Raw genomic sequence first — 19,067 nt, forward strand, 5'->3', positions numbered from 1 at the left:
TGTGGAGTGGATGATCACAATGGCTGCTGAGTATGAACAACCCCAAGTGCATGCTGTCAGACACAGACTATCAGCTGTGACTAACTATGTCTCCATGCCCCAGTGGATCCATGCACTTGTAGCGGCCTTAAAATTTCCGGGTCCCGTGATGGGATTCGAACCACGGGCCTTCTGATCAGAGGTCGGACGCTTTGTCCACATGACCAAAGAGGTTAACCCCGTCAGCAAGCTAACAAGGTAAGGATGTCATCTGTGGGATGACTCCACGCCCTGTTTCAGCAGCAGTCATGACATTTGTCCCTAATAGTAAAGGCACCTTGAAGTGGTAGTCAGTATTGGGCACTACAAGTATCGGTATAGTTACCTCAACTTCCTGACCTAAGAAGTCACTAGGGATAAGGATTACAGCTTCAACATACCCCAAGTAGGGTAGCTTAGCTTCCCCGGCTCCTTTTAACTTCAAGAGTGAACCTATGCTATGGAGTGTATGTTGAGGGAGGTTATTTGTGTAAAATGTCTCCGACATAGTGGTCACCTGGGAACCTGTGTCTACAAGAACATTACACAAGTGGCCTTCTACCCTAACAGATGTGACATTTGCGGGACCAATCAAATTTGATGTAGCGGCCATAAAATTTCCGAGTCCCGTGATGGGATTCGAACCACGGACCTTCTGATCCGAGGTCGGACGCCTTGTCCACATGACCAAAGAGGTCAACCCCGTCAGCAAGCTGACAAGGTAAGGATGTCATCTGTGGGATGACTCCGCGCCCTGCTACACACTCAGCATTGACCACTGGTATGTCTGACCCAGGCCAAATTACATGCATGCTGTAGCAGTAATATAGCTGACTGTAGTGCATAAGGCAATTTATCCACTCCTAATCATTGGTCTATTAACGTATGTGGAATGATTCCTCAATGTGTAGACACAGTGATAAATTGCACAACCTTGTACGCAAAAATACACACAAATGTTCCAAATTTTCCTAAGGTCATTTTCTGAGGATAACTAGTATCATAAAACATGTCACAGTATCAGAGTAAGTTATTGTAGCTCTCTGTACCATTCCAGCTCCAACATATACACAGCCAACATCATGGAAAGTATATATTTTTATTGATATCATTAATCAAGCATTTTATGTTCTCTGCTTTCATTTTTATTTTTCAGTGCTGAGGAAATACTGAAGCCCCAAGGTAAAGAGGAACATGTACCAAGACATGGTTCAACTGCAGAATCCTCGGGAGGGGACACACACACCAATTCTTCCAGGGTTGAACAACCAAGGTACTCTTGCCATTCTGTAGTAACATCGTTACTGTTACTGTGAAATGTTATTTCAACTTGTCTTTAGTGATGGTGCCAATCCCCCTTCCCCTGAATCCCAAATGCCATCAATTTTATGAGTCTGAGTCTCACTTGCACACCCTTTAATCCCAAATACCAGTTAACACAAATCTCAAAAGGACAGGTCGGAATTCACTCAACAAAGGCAGAATGTTAACCATGGATGAACACCTTCCTAGGTCATAAAAGAGTGCCATTTGAAGGTAATTTACTGAAAAAAATTCATATATATCTGTGTACCAAATATGTTGTATTATTTGCATCCTGCGTACAACACTGCTGTTGCCCGAATACCCTCTAAATAGACCCCGAATCCCATGTACCGAAAAGGAGTTGGCAGCCTCATTAGTCACTAATGGTTCCAACACCCAGTTGACCGTCATTGACATGTCAACTCTCTTCTCAGACTAGCTCCTGCTAGTGCTTCCTCATTCTGTTTGTTTGTTGCTTAATGCCGCACTCAGCAATATAACAGCTGTATGATGGCGTTCTGTAAATAATCAGGCCTTGACCAGACAATCCAGTGATTGTCATCACAAGCATTGATCTATACAATTGGGATACAATGACATGCATCAAGCAAGTCAGTGAGACTGACCACCCGATCTTGTTAGTAGCCTGTTCAAACAAGCATAGTTGCCTTTTACAGCAGGCATAGGTTGCTGAAGACCTATACTAAACCAGATCTTCAGGGGCAGCTTCCCCATTCTGATGAAGTTATTTCAAAACAAGTTCATGAACTTTCCTTCCCTATAATAACTTTCCAAACATGTTGTCAACTCTCTTCAAACTAACCAACAGTGTTCACAGTAGTGTTTTTTCGAGTGAGTGCAAAAAAAAACTTCAACAAAGTTCAGACAAAATGTTTTGTGTGCACTGTTTTTAAAAGTGTATCAAGTATAGTGCACACTTGTTTCCAACAATTACAACTGTGTAGATGGTTGTGTGCATAATTCACATCTACATACTTTTGAGGTTTTTTTCCCCAAGTGGAAGACGTTACCATGAACACGTAACATCAGATGCCATGTCAACAAATCTACTGATGTAAGCAATTTAATCCTGTTATTATACTATATCATATATCTGGTTATAAAAAAGTGTTCTTTGCATATCTGGACTATCTGAATTTATTCAAAATTTCATTAGTATTATTTACGTTAATTATGACAAAATCCTGTGTGAACTGATCAGCAGATCACCCCAACTTACTGTTATTTACAGCAACCCCTATCAGATTACCGCTATTGGTGTCTTGAAACTAACCTTAGGTGATAGAGAATGGATACCTGTGTCATAAATGCCTTACACAGACTCATTAAAAGTCATATATGTTCTAATTTAACAATATTATGTACCGGTAAACATGATGTTTTCGTGTTTGAAATGGCTAGACCGCAGGAAGTCTCCAGTCGACTGGTCATACCTTGCAGTAACAATGTTACATGTACAAAGTAATTTAGCAGGAGTTACTCTAAGGTGCATTTTTTTGGTCATGCAGCTTCAAAACAATCTTAGAAGTTTTTATGACATTCCCTTACATACAAATTGTTTCAGGATTAAATATTTGTCATGGATCTGAAAAATAGGTTCACAAGCCTAATTGTCTCTGAAATATACTGAACCAATTTAAAAACTTTACAATCCTAAAATTTTAACATTTTGAGCAGTTATCATTGTGGGCCCTTATTGTGTATTTAAACAGTAATGGCCACGTATTGTCTTCAGATAACACCTGTTTTTGTGCAGGTGAAACGATCAAAATCATGTGCACAGCACTATAGTGGCAAAAGTGTTTTTCCACGTGCAACTGGTCACGTGGCCATAATACCGTATGTGTTTTCAGCCATACTTGTTAGCAGTCATTAACAAAAAAAGAAAAACACAAGAAAACAAAAGTCTTTACGGCCATTTGTCATGCCACGCCTTTCAAATGTGCAAGGTGAACGTGCCATCGGCATGTTGCAGACGGGAACGTCCATAGCTGAAGTCGCAAGGACGATGGGTTGTAGTCGACGGACTGTTTATGATTTACAGACGCGTCTACAGCAAACGGGTACCACCGCTGATCGCCCTCGGCCAGGTCGAACACGTGTGACGTCACATGCAGAGGATCATCAGATTGTCTTACGTCACCTCCGTAACCGATTTTTGACGGCTACATCAACCAGAAATGAACTGTTTAGGGGTAGACTGATTGCGCAAACTGTTCGAAACCGTCTGAGAACTGCTCACCTTCAAGCACGACGGCCATACTGCAGGCCGATTCTGACTCCATTAAGCGACACTTACGATGGACTCAGGGGAATTGGAATCAAGTCATCTTCAGTGATGAATCCCGATGTAATCTTCGATTTGCTGATGGTAGGGCGAGGGCGTGGAGGCGCCGTTATGAACGTTACGCCCAGTGTTGTGTACAGGAAGTTGACAGATTTCGGGGCGGAAGTGTCATGGTGTGGGGTGCTTTCTGTGGCAATGCACGTTCCAAGCTTCTTGTCATCCGTGGCAGCCTCAACGCTGCTGCTTATCCCGACCAGGTACTGGCACCAGAACCTCTGCCTTTTATGGCAGCACATGGACCTGGTTTGATCTTCCAACACGACAATGCCAGACCCCACACAGCACTTTGACAAGGAATTTCCTTCAGAATGCGGGAGTCAACGTCATGGACTGGCCGTCAAGGTCACCCGACCTCAATCCCATCGAACATGTCTGGGATGCTCTTGGCAGAAGCCTGCGCACTCTCCAGAACAAACCACAGAATTTGCAAGATCTTGGCATCATTTTGCAGTAACAATGGCGTCGTCTTCCCAATCATGTGTTCACAAGCATCACAAGGTCCATGCGGAGGCGTGTGGCAGTTGTCAACGGACATGGTGGCCGTACACGCTACTGAACTTGTGTGCCATCAGATTCTTGTGCTTGGGACTTATGATTTAAACTGTTGATGTTATTACCGAATACCGTAGGTGCTTGGAACAAATTATGGTTACCACCGTTAATTAAAATCCTTCTTTGGACATTAATGATTAAAAATTACCTTCTCTGATACATTTGTCCGTTGTATGTCATATATGGGATAACTTTTAATAATGTGAAGTTTTTAATTTGACTCAGTATATTATGTATATTACAATGAAATGTTATACAGTTTTTCTTCACTTAATCTTCCAATAAGCTCATTGAATTATGTTGTTCTGATTCTAAATTTGACATTCTAAGATATTGACACATTTTGAGGCCAGTTAAACTACCTCTTGTTTGCCAGTTTTCCAACAGTATATATTCAGTTGATCATGGTTCAGGGATATGTTTCAATTTTTGTATAATTATCCAAATGCAAAACTGATCAGTTTACTCCGGATTCAAAATATATCTGTTTTGATATGACTATGAAACAATTTTTCTTCACAGTATTGAAGAAGAAATAGCATCTGTGGACAAGAGCATTCCTTCAAAACGTAAGTAAATGTCAAACTTATTAATCCCAAGAATCTTTCATATGGGGACATAATCATAGGTTGGTAAAAAGGTTGGTCAATGCCTGATATTGGTAAACTGTGTACACATATAAACCCATCATTAATAATTCAGAAGTTAATTCATCTGTCATGTAGCTACACAGTAATTATATCTGATGGTTTAACAGAAGTGTACGAAGAGGCTGAGCAGCTTCTGAGCTCCATGAATGTAGCAAGTGTTGGACGGAGCATCTCCAGTACAGAAGTCCGGCGCCTCACTGAATCTGTTGCCAAAGCCCTTGTTGATGGTAGGTGCAGGCTTAGAACAATACATATACCGGTATGCATATCACAGCATCAAGAAAAATCACTATGAATAAAGTCTTCAGTAAATAGTTTCTCAATTCCGACCTATTAGAGCATATTTTATCCAGTTTTTGATGTGGTTTCTGAAAGAAATGGATCAAAGAAATATAGCATGATGGAGGACAATGTAACGTGTCCTGTATCTAATGTTACAAAATGTAAGAAGATTCTGACCAAATTTGAATAGATTTTTGGTGAACCATGTATGAGGGCAAGGTTACCGGAGGTCATACTTTGAAGCATTGAGCAAGTCACAGAAACATTTCTTTTTAGCTCATCTGACTGAAAGTCATGTGAGCTTTATGTCTTGGCCTTTTTGTCCAACACTCATAATCCACTGCATCCATGAAGCTGAAACAATCTCTTTAAAGTCAGATCTTTGTGCTCACTACAAGCTCACTACAATTCGCAAAGATCTGAGGACATCACATTACAGGTCACGTCAGAATGACCTTTCACAAACTTTGACTGACCAATGAAAGAAGTAACAAGAAGTAAACATTAACCAATCAGAAAGCAGCTTTCTCAAGTTTTACAGCTCTTGTTTCATACTGTCCCCCATCCTTTGAGGTTGGGTGGCATTGACCCCCAAACTTTTGAAGAATGATAAAATAATTTCCTTTGTATGCAGATATATCTGAGAAGAATAAAAGCATATTTATTTATGAGAATCGCATTTCATACATCACCAGTTTGTTTGTTCACTATAAAAACTATGAAAAAATGTCCCTGGTTCAAAATATGACATATCATGGTCATTTTTTACATAATGCTGATATGTCATTGATGAGGAAATACACAAACTGTTGTTTGAGTGATGTTTATTGACATCACAGTGGTAATGATGTCACAGCATCTCACCATTTTTGTGTTGACCCAGTTAGCTCCTCGACACAGTGTTCAATATGGAGGACACTGCTTCTTATCCCTACAAATTACTAAAGTTGGATAACCAGGAGTGTTTAATGAGTGTGTCCTGCACATTTACAGACCAGATGTGTCGGAAACACCTGGGAAGTAGACAAATTCTGACACTCATTTATATAATCATTATGACACATGGTCATCTAATAATTTTCTATCTATTTGTCACAATAAAGGACTTATTGAGTATGTATTCAATGTTTTGGTTCCAGCTTTATGCTTAAATCCTTACAAGGACAATTGTATGCATATTTGTTTTGAGATATGACATACAACTTTTATTTATAATCTTTGTGTGTTCTTTAAACCTGTAATTAATTATATATTCATATAAATAGATATTGTATAGGAATTATATGGCTGTTTGTCTAGATAATCCACCACCACCAAGAGCAAAGAGTATGGACACTCTGTTATGTCTGGATGTGTCAGACAGCATTGGTCTGTCAGGTTTGGAGGAAGTCAAGCAGATTGCCAACGACTTTGTAGATGGTAAGTATGTACATGGAACTTATTCTGTCTCTGTATTCTTTATAAACAGGGCATTTTTAAAATTCTTCGACACTGAGGTGAAATACTAAGTGGGTTTCACCAATGAGCAATACTAGAAGATGAGAAATTCAGAAATTGGCTGTTTTTACTGTTTAAACAGTATTCAATAGCAAGTGTTTCAAAAGATCAAGATTAGATCTGGTGGGGTCATCTTAAGAACATGGTTTACTTAAACAATGAATGGAGTTGTGATTCCGATTGTCCAGTTTGAGTGACGAGTACAGCTGACTACTGAAAATATTTCCTGTTATGCAAATTAGTCTCAATAGTTGATGTAGCATTTGAACCAAATCTGGACGGATTCACTTTTTGAAACTAATCATGTCTTCTAAGGTAAGTATGCTGTAAGAATGTGACAGGTTGAGCTTGATTTCACTTTTAAGATTTTATGATAATTTTATTTGAAACATTATGTGGATCGGGTTTATCAGTATCACTACAGGACATTTCCATTATTTCTACAGTACACATACAGAGTGGACTATTCCATTATTTCTACAGTACACATACAGAGTGGACTATTCCATTATTTCTACAGTACACATACAGAGTGGACTATTCCATTATTTCTACAGTACACATACAGAGTGGACTATTCCATTATTTCTACAGTACACATACAGAGTGGACTATTCCATTATTTCTACAGTACACATACAGAGTGGACTATTCCATTATTTCTACTCTACAGTACACATACAGAGTGGACTATTCCATTATTTCTACAGTACACATACAGAGTGGACTATTCCATTATCCCAACAGCTAAATATATTTTGTAACTATTTATGAAAATGCCAAATATGTCCACAAGCTCTAGCACTGTGAATGAAATTGCCATTTAATTATTGTGTATGAATCATGGCTGCATCCAAAATGACTCACAAGGTTTCATGAGCAATGAACTGTAACTGGGATTTCTGTGGCATTACCCATAACATGTCCACAGATGACACCAAAGACGGCTTCTGGTGTGAGGCTTCTGTTTATTTGTGAATGAGCAAGATAAACACCCTGTAATAATAAACAATAGATAATATAGTATATGCATATTAATATATATCATATCATCATCAAAGCAATACGATAATTTCTGTTACATTGCTTACAACCAAATACTTTCAGATGATATGAGAGAAATAGCTTATGATACATATTGGATAAAATAATTACACATGTGATGTACTTGTATCATAGATAATAAAATAATATACAATGCACACATACCCTATGTGTGGCACAAGGGTGTGAAACGTGACACACTTCAACAGTCACTACTTATGATATATGTTCTGCACAACAAAGAGCAGGAATAAATATATATGCATAATATGAAAATACTTAAAGCGACAAGAAAAAAGCATTACCAAGTGCACAGACAAATTACTATGCAAACCAAATGCAATGAAATAAATATCCAAATGCATAGTTTGTGCATTTCCATAATGGTAGACAATAATAGATAAACTTTAGCATATATACAAGATAATATTAAAATACACTTTTGAACTTTACTTGCTTAGGTTAATGTTCCACCTCTAAAACACATTCATTCAAAACATCAATATTCATACTAATATATGATTTAATGTAAATATATTAATTACTGCTTAGGCTAAAAAAATAATAGTCTTGGTTAGATATATAAAAAATCCTTAAATATTCCAAGTCCAACTTGTATTCCAGTATTTTACTCATCAAGGAATACATTTATGTAGGGAGGCCCTTTCCCAGGTTGATTGTGCACAATTGTTTTATTGATTACACAACTGTTTATTGGTTACATGCTAATTTGTACAACCAAAAAAAAAGAAGAAAAAGACACCACCTGCCCGCACTATATTTTCAAAAACCATTGCCTGAGAACCAATTCTTTTATTTTTTTAAGCCTTAGATGCTTATTTATAATGCCAAACCTTTGATTACTATTTAATCCTATCTAGAAGTAAAGATACCTTATAAACTAACCTTTAGTGATGATCCCGAAATGCTCCCGATGCAGTGCATAGTGAAAGTGGCAATATGGAGTAAGAAGGTAGAGTTTGAATTTGGCCAATCACAGGATAGCTTGGGGTGTGAGTGATCCGGACAAAGAATGTAGGATAGCTTGGGATGTGATTGGTCACTAGAGGCCTGGGATAAAAACTACATGTTGGACAACAAAATACATAACCATCCTGAAATGCCAACAAACCTCTGTTGAATATAATTCAACAGAAACAAAAGTTGAAATAGAAAATACTTTCAAAAAGATATAATACAAATATATACACCTGCTACAGAACTACAAATTAACGAACAAATTTCAAAATCCCTTGTTCATTATGACCATGTTTTACTGTGTTCACTGTTGTCAGAGCAGGATCTGTCTTCCTATTTTAAGCGATTTTTTAAGTTCTTGCTTTCATCATGCTTAAAAAAAAAGATATTAACAGGCAAATTATTCTCATTTCATATTTTGATTGTGAATTTTGACATGAGTCAGCGAACCAACATAAAAATAGATTTATATTAGTCTAAGACAGAGAATTATTCAGGCAAAAACCAAATAGCAAGTGCTGTCAGTTTTAAATGATGTAATTAATGAATTCAAATTATATATTTTGTTATATACTCAACAACAAAAGCTCCTGTGCCACCAATATTTTAGTGTATTTTTCAAACAAGTAAAGTTTGGTTTTCAGTATTGTAGTACATGTATGGAATCAAGTCACAAAAACGTAACTGCTACAGAAAAGCATGCATTCCATGCAAAAGTTGACTTTTATGCAAGCCCCATACATTTCACTACGAAAGAATCGGTATAAAAACATGTGCATTAACGGGATTCCATAGCATCGTGCTGACAACAACCACTCAGAAAAACAACAAAAATTACGCAATTATTCAACATTACGAAATGCCAAGCCTGTCCGAAAATGAGCGTCTGCGAGCCATTGGTATGCTTGAAGCAGGATTGAGTGAAAATTTATCCACAGAAACACCATTTGGTATTTATGGCAACGTTGGCAACAGACCAATGCAGTCAGAAACCATCCTCGGAGTGGCAGGCCACGCGTAACCAATAATTGAGAAGACAACTGGATTCGAACAACACACCTACATCACATCTACAGTGGTGCAGACAGCGTCTATGTTGGACGGCCATGCAGTGGGGACAAGTTCTATTCACTGACAAGTCTCATTTTCACCTTAGCCACATCGATGGACGGATTCGAGTGTACCGACGTCGAGGTGAACATTACATCAATCATTGTGTCATGGAAGAAGATCGGTTCGGGGGCGGCAGCGTTATGGTGTGGGGTGGGATTACAGCAAGACAGAGGACCTGTTTGATAGTGGTAGAGGGAAATCTCAATGGACAGCGCTACCGCGACTAGATCATCGGCCCTGTTGTTCTACAGTTTTTGCGTCGTTATGGCCCAGGCATTACCTTTCAACATGACAACGCCCGGCCTCATATTGCTCGACTTGTTCAGTATTCTCTTCAACAAAACAACGCGAATGTCATCCCCTGGCCGGCTCGCTCACCTGATCTCTCACCAATCGAACACATGTGGGATGAGATGGATCAGCGCCTTCGACGTCAACCACGTGTTCAACTCCAGGAACTTCGAAACATGCTCCAGCATGTTTTTTCCACTTTGTGTGACGCCTGGTCCATTCAATGAGATGAAGATGTGTTGCTTGCTTCGCAACCAGAGGTGGACACACACGCTATTGATTTGTAAATTGACATTTTGGCATGTTCATGTTTTTTATGAAATCACACATTTTCTGAAGTCAGTATGGCAAATTAAACCATTTGAACACTTACATGACTCTTTTTTTCTGTTGCCAACCAAAATTGTTTCAGATTTGGTAAAAAACATAACTTTGTATTAAATCTTATTCAATGTCACAGGAACTTTTGTTGTTCAGTATATTATACATGTTGAAGGACTACTGGTGGTTTTTCCTAAAAACTTCACTTCACACAAAATTACTTAATCAAAAGCGTGATATTTTTTTTATCAATTGTTGGATTTTTCCCTTTTCGTTCCAGTTAAATTTGGGGTCTACTTATCAGTTAGATAATAAATGTCATCTGATGATGATTATTTTTTTCGATCTCAGGAATTGAGGACATAGCTGAGCAGCACGGACTGGAGGAGAATGTGGGCGTGGTGTCACTGGGAGGAGGAGCCAAGGTCGTCCAGCAGCTCACCAATGACTATGGAGCTGTCAGAGATGCTATAGGTCAGAACATAGCTAACAGATATCATAGCCCAACTGTTTAATGTGATGAAAGTAGTACTGGTCCAACTAAGCGCTGCTCATGTTCTCATTAATTAAGCTTTTGTCTCAATAATATGAATGTGTTACAGATGATTTAGTGTGTCATGGAAGAAGTCCAATGTTTGAAGCCCTCATGGTATGTGTTGCAGCCATAAAAGGACGAGGTATGAAATTTTCTTTTGTTTTCACGTTGTAAAATATATTTCCCATTTCAGAAACAGTGATTAACAGGTATAATAAGAGTCACATGTTTAGTGACACTGTGGAATGTTCTCCAGTTGTGCTGACTGTGACATGGTGCACTTGAAGTTATGTATTACCACACACTGCAACATTTTTGTATTAAGGTAGTTCTTGATGGATATGTGTTCTAATATCTAATGAAACTTTCATTGAAACCCATTCGTTGTCACCAAACAGTTACATGTTACATTTAGGTATTTAAAAACATACATGCACACATTTTATCTCTACTTTTCAGCAACTGTGCCATGGTTCTCCATTGCAGCAGGTGGTTATGTGACTCACATTTCAAGATAACACTTTCCAAACAAAGTAGTGCAAAGATTCATTGAAACAAAATTGTGAAATTAGTATGAGACTTGTAGGGTAGTTTTTGCACGCTTTAAGTCAAATGTTTATAGAGTTTGTCTGTCACTCTATGACAGTTCATACTCGGCTGTACTGACACAAACTGAAATTATATGCTTAAGAGTGTCACTGATTTGATGACTCATGTCATGTGACCTATTTAGGAGGTGTACTCAGTGTTGGAGGTGCCCACAAGATACGCCCAAGGATAATCTTCATCACAGATGGACTGGCTTCTAATGAAAGTAGTGAAACCGGACCTGACACTCCCTCGACAGATCATAATGTATGTAATCATAATACGTACCTCAGCAGATCAGAATGTTTGTCAGTTAATACCTCAGCAGATCAGAATGTATGTCAGTTAATACCTCAGCAGATCAGAATGTTTGTCAGTTAATACCTCAGCAGATCAGAATGTTTGTCAGTTAATACCTCAGCAGACCATTATGTATGCCACCTTAATGCTTCAACAGATCAGAATGTATGTCACCATAATGCTTCAAACCGACCATTATGTATGTCACCATAATGCTTCAACAGATCAGAATGTATGTCACCTTAATGCTTCAACTGATCAGAATGTATGTCAGTTAATGCCTCAACAGATCAGAATGTATGTCACCATAATGCCTCAACAGACCATTATGTATGCCACCATAATGATTCAACAGATCAGAATGTATGTCAGTTAATGCCTCAACAGACTATTATGTGTGCCACCTTAATGTCTCAACAGATCAGAATGTATGTCACCATAATGCTTCAAACCGACCATTATGTATGTCACCATAATGCTTCAACAGATCAGAATATATGTCACCTTAATGCTTCAACTGATCAGAATGTATGTCAGTTAATGCCTCAACAGATCAGAATGTATGTCACCATAATGCCTCAAGAGATCAGAATGTATGTCACCTTAATGCCTCAACAGACGATTATGTATGCCACCTTAATGCCTCAACAGATCAGAATGTATGTCACCATAATGCTTCAAACCGACCATTGTGTATGCCACCTTAATGCTTCAACAGATCAGAATGTATGTCAGTTAATGCCTCAACAGACCATTATGTGTGCCACCTTAATGCCTCAACAGATCAGAATGTATGTCACCATAATGCTTCAAACCGACCATTGTGTATGCCACCTTAATGCTTCAACAGATCAGAATGTATGTCAGTTAATACCTCAACAGATCAGAATGTATGTCACCATAATGTGTCAACAGATCAGAATGTATGTCAGTTAATGCCTCAACAGATCAGAATGTATGTCACCATAATGCTTCAACAGATCAGAATGTATGTCACCATAATGCTTCAACTGATCAGAATGTATGACAGTTAATACCTCAACAGATCAGAATGTATGTCACCATAATGCTTCAACAGATCAGAATGTATGACAGTTAATACCTCAACAGATCAGAATGTATGTTACCATAATACCTCAACAGATCAGAATGTATGTCAGTTAATGGATCAATAGATCAGAATGTATGTCACCATAATGCCTCAACAGATCAGAATGTATGTCACCATAATGCCTCAACAGATCAGAATGTATGTCAGTTAATGGATCAATAGATCAGCATGTATGTCACCATAATGCCTCAATAGATCAGAATGTATGTCAGTTAATGCCTCAACAGATCAGAATGTATGTCGCCATAATGCCTCAACAGATCAGAATGTATGTCAGTTAATGGATCAATAGATCAGAATGTATGTCACCATAATGCCTCAATAGATCAGAATGTATGTCAGTTAATGCCTCAACAGATCAGAATGTATGTCACCATAATGCCTCAACAGATCAGAATGTATGTCAGTTAATGGATCAATAGATCAGAATGTATGTCAGTTAATGCCTCAACAGATCAGAATGTATGTCACCATAATGCCTCAATAGATCAGAATGTATGTCAGTTAATGCCTCAACAGATCAGAATGTATGTCACCATAATGCCTCAACAGATCAGAATGTATGTCAGTTAATGGATCAATAGATCAGAATGTATGTCACCATAATGCCTCAATAGATCAGAATGTATGTCAGTTAATGCCTCAACAGATCAGAATGTATGTCAGTTAATGCCTCAACAGATCAGAATGTATGTCACCTTAATGCCACAAAAGATCTTTGTGTATGTTTCTGTAATGCTTCCACTGTCATTGGAATTTTTTAAATGGTGTACCTTCAATTTACCTTTAACTTTTATTGACTCAAGAACAAAACAATTTACTGTGAGGAATTGGACTTTCTGTTGCATGGATGTTTAATTTTCAGACTAAAATCCAATTGATTCGATTGGTAAGTGAGATGACACCAAAGAAGCACAGTTCAACACCACATCCTGTCATATGGATTCCCGTTGGAGAAGCTGACAGAGTAGGCATTCTTTCACCATCTCCCTTAACATTGTAATTCAATCACTCTTAGTTTGTAATGTATTGTTTTGTGACCTGTAACCAAACCATTCCACAAAGCTTAGTGTTCTTCTGAGTTTAAATTCCATCAGTTATTGTGCTATAAGTTGACATCCACAGGAACAATGACCAAATATTTTAGACAGATAAGCATCTAAATCAGGCTTCATTTTCCAATTGTTTGAAATGTTGTTGGAATTATTTCAACAGTCTTTGACACTCTCCACAGGCATTCCTTACATCCCTATCAAAACTTGGCGATGGAAATATCATTGAGAGCAAAGACGTCCCCACTCTGTGTACCTACTACAGAGTACAGGTAAATATCTTTATAGCACAGCTTGTTTTATATGACAGACATTAAAAGACTTTGCAGTAATTGATCTGTGCTTTATGGGGGATTGGTTTGGGGTTTCCAAGGAGATTCATGTTTGGAGCTTGTTGAAGTGATTATGATATGCTTTTCTTGTACAATTCCTGTTATATAAAAGTGAACAAGATAAGAAATAAATTGGAGGATATATATAATTTAACTATTCATGATAGATATTTGAAATTTACATTCAGTGAAGGTCAAGGTCAATGTGATTGTCATTCTTAACGTAGTTGAATAAGAACAAGTAAACAAGAAATAATCTAAAAAACTGAATCTTGTTTCAATATAGCTTGTGGCGTGGAACTTCTGTTTCATATATGGGTTTAGTTATTGATTCGGAAGTGCATGTGGCTTTCTTGTTAATGTAGCATTGGCATGGGATTTTCTGTCTCAAAGTTACACATGTATTTTCGCTAACCAGAAGTGATTTCATAACTGTCTTTTTAAGGTAGGTATAAGCACAGAACTTTATATTTTAAAGTAGTCTTGTGTTAGACATATGTTTTCCAAAACTGGAAGTGAGGTATTTAATTTTCTTATTAATATTGTCAGAGGCATTGGACATTGTGTTTTTAAAGTTGTCTTGCATTAAACATGTTTTTCAAACCTGGAAGTGATGGCATCAATCCTGAGTGCTTATATTGGATTTTCAGTTTCAAAGTTGTACTGCACTGGTAACATGTTTCCAAAAACAGAAGGGATTGCATTCAATGGAAATGCTTATAACGTTTTATTAACATGTAATGCAAACACAATCCAATTTAAAAAATAAATAAAACTTTAAAATCTTTAAAGACTCTTCGTTTGAGAAACCACAAGGCCTGGGAATCTGACCCATTGATATTATGTGTAACACATTGGGATTTAATTATTTTTCCTGACATAAAAATGAAAAACAAATATTTAAAGGTGAGGTGAGGTGAAATTGGGTTTAACGTCGCGTCCAAGATTATTGCACTTATATAGCGACGTGCATGTACGTGTGTGTGTGTGTGTGTGTGTGTGTGTGTGGCTGCTTGTACTAGTCGATTTATAGTGCTAGCCCACTGAGATACCATGCCGCAGTTTAACATGAATACCCTAGTCAGACACAGTATACTGACTTCGAGCCGACCGGTCCTTGTTTTAGCCCCTTAATGCCGAGCGCCAGACAGGGTAACAATAAGTACCATCTTTTAACGTTGGTATGACGCTTCTGGGGATCGAACCCCGGACCTTTGGCTCTCAGGGCGGACGCTGTACCACTAGACCACTGAGGCGGTCCAAATATTTAAAGCAAAGACTCATTTAGAATCTTTTCAGAACACCAGGCCCAGAGAGCCGAAGCTTTATAAAGATGCATGTATATGACTTAACTGTGACTTAAAAGAAAAACATTAAAATGAAAGACTGATTGCAGAAACATGAGCATATTAGTTTTATTTTTTGTTGCTTACTTATGAAGGAAAATATTGGCCGAATCTTCATGTGTGTAAAGAACAACAGTGGTGACTGGAGTAATCTGAATGAAGCCATCGAGGCAGTGGCAGAGGCCTTCATTGGAAACATGAAGCCAGAGGAGAAGGTACGAAACTTGGTGACTCCTTGGACAATGAAAAAGAATTCCATACTATTGTCAGTATATCACCAACAGACCTTTTATTGTTCTCTGTTTAGGAAAAGTGACTGACAGGATCACTTCTTATTGCTATCACAATTACCCAATCATTATCTGTTATGATTCCCGTTCTTACTAGTATACTTATACAACATGACCCTTGTTATATCTACAGCACTAGTACCGGTACACTACTACAACATGACCCTTGTTATATCTACAGCACTAGTACCTGTACACTACTACAACATGACCCTGGTTATAGCACTAGTACCAGTACACTACTACAACATGACCCTGGTTATAGCACTAGTACCAGTACACTGCTACAACATGACCCTTATTATAGTACTAGTACCAGTACACTACTACAACATGACCCTGGTTATAGCACTAGTACCAGTACACTACTGCAACATGACCCTGGTTATAGCACTAGTACCAGTACATTACTACAACATGACCCTTTATATAGCACTAGTACCAGTACACTACTACAACATGACCCTGGTTATAGCACTAGTACCAGTACACAACTACAACATGACCCTGGTTATAGCACTAGTACCAGTACATTACTACAACATGACCCTTTATATAGCACTAGTACCAGTACACTACTACAACATGACCCTGGTTATAGTACTAGTACCAGTAAACTACTACAACATGTCCCTGATTATAGTACTAGTACCAGTAAACTACTACAACATGTCCCTGATTATAGTACTAGTACCAGTACATTACTACAACATGACCCTGGTTATAGCACTAGTACCAGTACACTACTACAACATGACCCTGGTTATAGCACTAGTACCAGTACACTACTACAACATGACCCTGGTTATAGCACTAGTACCAGTACACTACTACAACATGACCCTGGTTGTTTCTACAGAATGCGATTATCCAGGAGGTAAAGGTGAAGCTGGAAAGAAATGATACCAATGATGTTGATGATGACCCTGATGGTTATGACAAGATTAAAGAGCTCAAGGACTTGCCTCCCCTTGGGTCAAGGGTCATCAGAGGTCCTGACTGGAAATACCAGGACCAGGATGTAGGTGGACCAGGAACAGTTATCAATCATGCTGATGATCACAGTAAGTGATGCATCTTGTCATGTAGCTATTATACTGAATGGGTTGAATGTACGAATGAATTGTTGTATGGAACATGCACTTTCACGTCTTATGTCTTCTTTTTCTTTCCTTTTTGAATAAACTACTTTGTCTTAATTGGTAATATATCACCTACTTCAAATGATAGGGAAATATGTCAAATAGCTCAACAACAGTCAGGTACAGATATGGATGTCCTGGTGCCAAGTCCATATCAAGAGATTTACCTGGGATTATGTATATGACTCTGACTCCCACAATGCACTTGCGGTTATTGTTAAGCGATTTGTCACAGAAATATCTGTTTTGTGAATGTTGATCGCCAGGCACAAGGTTCACGGTCCTGTAGTTGTAGTATGAAAGGCTGTTATACTCTTCATCAGCCCCACTGTACGTGAAGCACCATCATGTAACATGCCCCAATAAGCAAGCATAGTGTCTCACCTCCATGTCACAATGTTGAGATCTGGTTGGTTCACATGTTCTTGAAAATGTATCCCACCTGACAGGAGTATAAATTTCTTATACCCTGCCACGAAGAGAAAACAGGCTGCATGTGGAATACTTAGCTGGAGAATATATCCCTTTTACCCGTTTTTGAGTTAATGAAAGTCACGTGACCCAGCACAAGTTAACCTCAGGTCAATCAAACAACTGTTTTCTATCAATTTTCATTTTTTTCATTCTTTTGCAATGGCAGATTGAAACATGCCTGTAAGATAAGTTTGTTGTAGCATTACCACTCGGGGTATATGTTGTTTTATACGTCCCTAGTTATTTTTTATACCATTCATTGATCTGAACTGATGATCTGATCTGATGAAATTAAAATATAGGAAGTGATATACATTGACATAGTCTATTGTTACTTGCATTGATCTCAAGTTTATACACACAGTCATATTTTTTTACATCTCTGCTCAGCTTAAGAAGTGGCTTGTTTGAACAACAGTGGATTGGACCTTAAAATGCATTGATCTTAAAAATAGTTACTTGATGTGATCGGTTCTATATTATTTTGTTTTTTATACAGTAATAATTATATACTCAGTCTAATTTTAATTGCGTTGATCTCTAAAAGAAAATACAGTTTATACAGTCATATGTATTAACATCTCTGCTCTGCTTAAGAACTGGCTTGTTTGAACAGTAGCAAGTATTTAATTTCCCTACTCAGTTTCTTCAGTTACTAACATTTTTATACACGAAGCTGCACGGTACAAGCCTGACAGATATTAAAAAATAAGTCAAACAATAGTGGTTGGTCCAGAACATTTACATAAATAGGGATGAAACTAAGTTCCTATTGTGCCTACATTATTTTCTGTAGGCAGAATGGGATGTAGGCAGAATGGGATTGAACCATCAGTGATCTGAGGTCCTCTTCCAGTGGCTTGTTATTATGTGATTGTAAGCTGTCTGACAAATTGCGACCCAAATGGCAAATGTTTTACGGTACAGCTGATACTTTCCTGAAGTGATTGGAAGTACTCAATAGATTTTCCAGAATTTTAGCTATTGTTTCATATCTTGGTGACCACAGTATCTACAGTGTCAAATATCATTTCTCGGTCATTGCTACAGATAACAATAGGAGTGAATAAAATTTAAATTCATGAACATTTTCATTGTGTACAAATACATTTTGGGGGTCATCCAGTTGATTGGGTACAAGTTATCCAACATTTATGTACAAGTCCAAATATACAAGGTATGGATCTCATTGGGTACAGATTGTCCAGTCCCCTTCCAACCAATGATGACATGTGAAGTTTCTCATGAGCTTCAAATATCATTTTCAGCAGCAGCTATACTGAAAATATAAAATGTCAACATCTCATGTATTCGCCGAAAGGGATTTTATTGGGCCTAAAAAGCAAAATAGCAGTAAGAATTATATGAATGGATCACTGAAAATCAGTGATGACACATATGTATGTGAAAAGGGTATGTATGTCCTAAAGCTGTTTATGGCTACTGCTCAGACATTTCCGATCAAAATTGACTGTTAT

The 19,067-nt window shown here is 37.9% G+C and overlaps 1 protein-coding gene across 5 annotated transcripts in view; it reads left to right on the plus strand.

Annotated features, from left to right (window-relative positions):
* Positions 1-19,067, plus strand: part of LOC124131415 — a 106,023-nt gene that overhangs the window by 77,854 nt on the left and 9,102 nt on the right. For all 5 annotated transcript variants that reach the window (XM_046494689.2, XM_046494690.2, XM_046494691.2 and 2 more), the window contains 11 exons: positions 1,175-1,291; positions 4,766-4,812; positions 5,001-5,120; positions 6,475-6,594; positions 10,771-10,893; positions 11,022-11,096; positions 11,688-11,809; positions 13,819-13,920; positions 14,188-14,277; positions 15,779-15,898; positions 16,833-17,037. In XM_046494689.2, the coding sequence (XP_046350645.2) occupies positions 1,175-1,291; positions 4,766-4,812; positions 5,001-5,120; positions 6,475-6,594; positions 10,771-10,893; positions 11,022-11,096; positions 11,688-11,809; positions 13,819-13,920; positions 14,188-14,277; positions 15,779-15,898; positions 16,833-17,037 (1,241 nt within the window). The remainder of the gene's footprint in view (positions 1-1,174; positions 1,292-4,765; positions 4,813-5,000; positions 5,121-6,474; positions 6,595-10,770; positions 10,894-11,021; positions 11,097-11,687; positions 11,810-13,818; positions 13,921-14,187; positions 14,278-15,778; positions 15,899-16,832; positions 17,038-19,067) is intronic.

This window comes from Haliotis rufescens, unplaced genomic scaffold (assembly GCF_023055435.1).
Source record: "Haliotis rufescens isolate VD_foot unplaced genomic scaffold, xgHalRufe1.0.p SCAF_1, whole genome shotgun sequence".
NCBI classification, from domain to species: domain Eukaryota; kingdom Metazoa; phylum Mollusca; class Gastropoda; order Lepetellida; family Haliotidae; genus Haliotis; species Haliotis rufescens.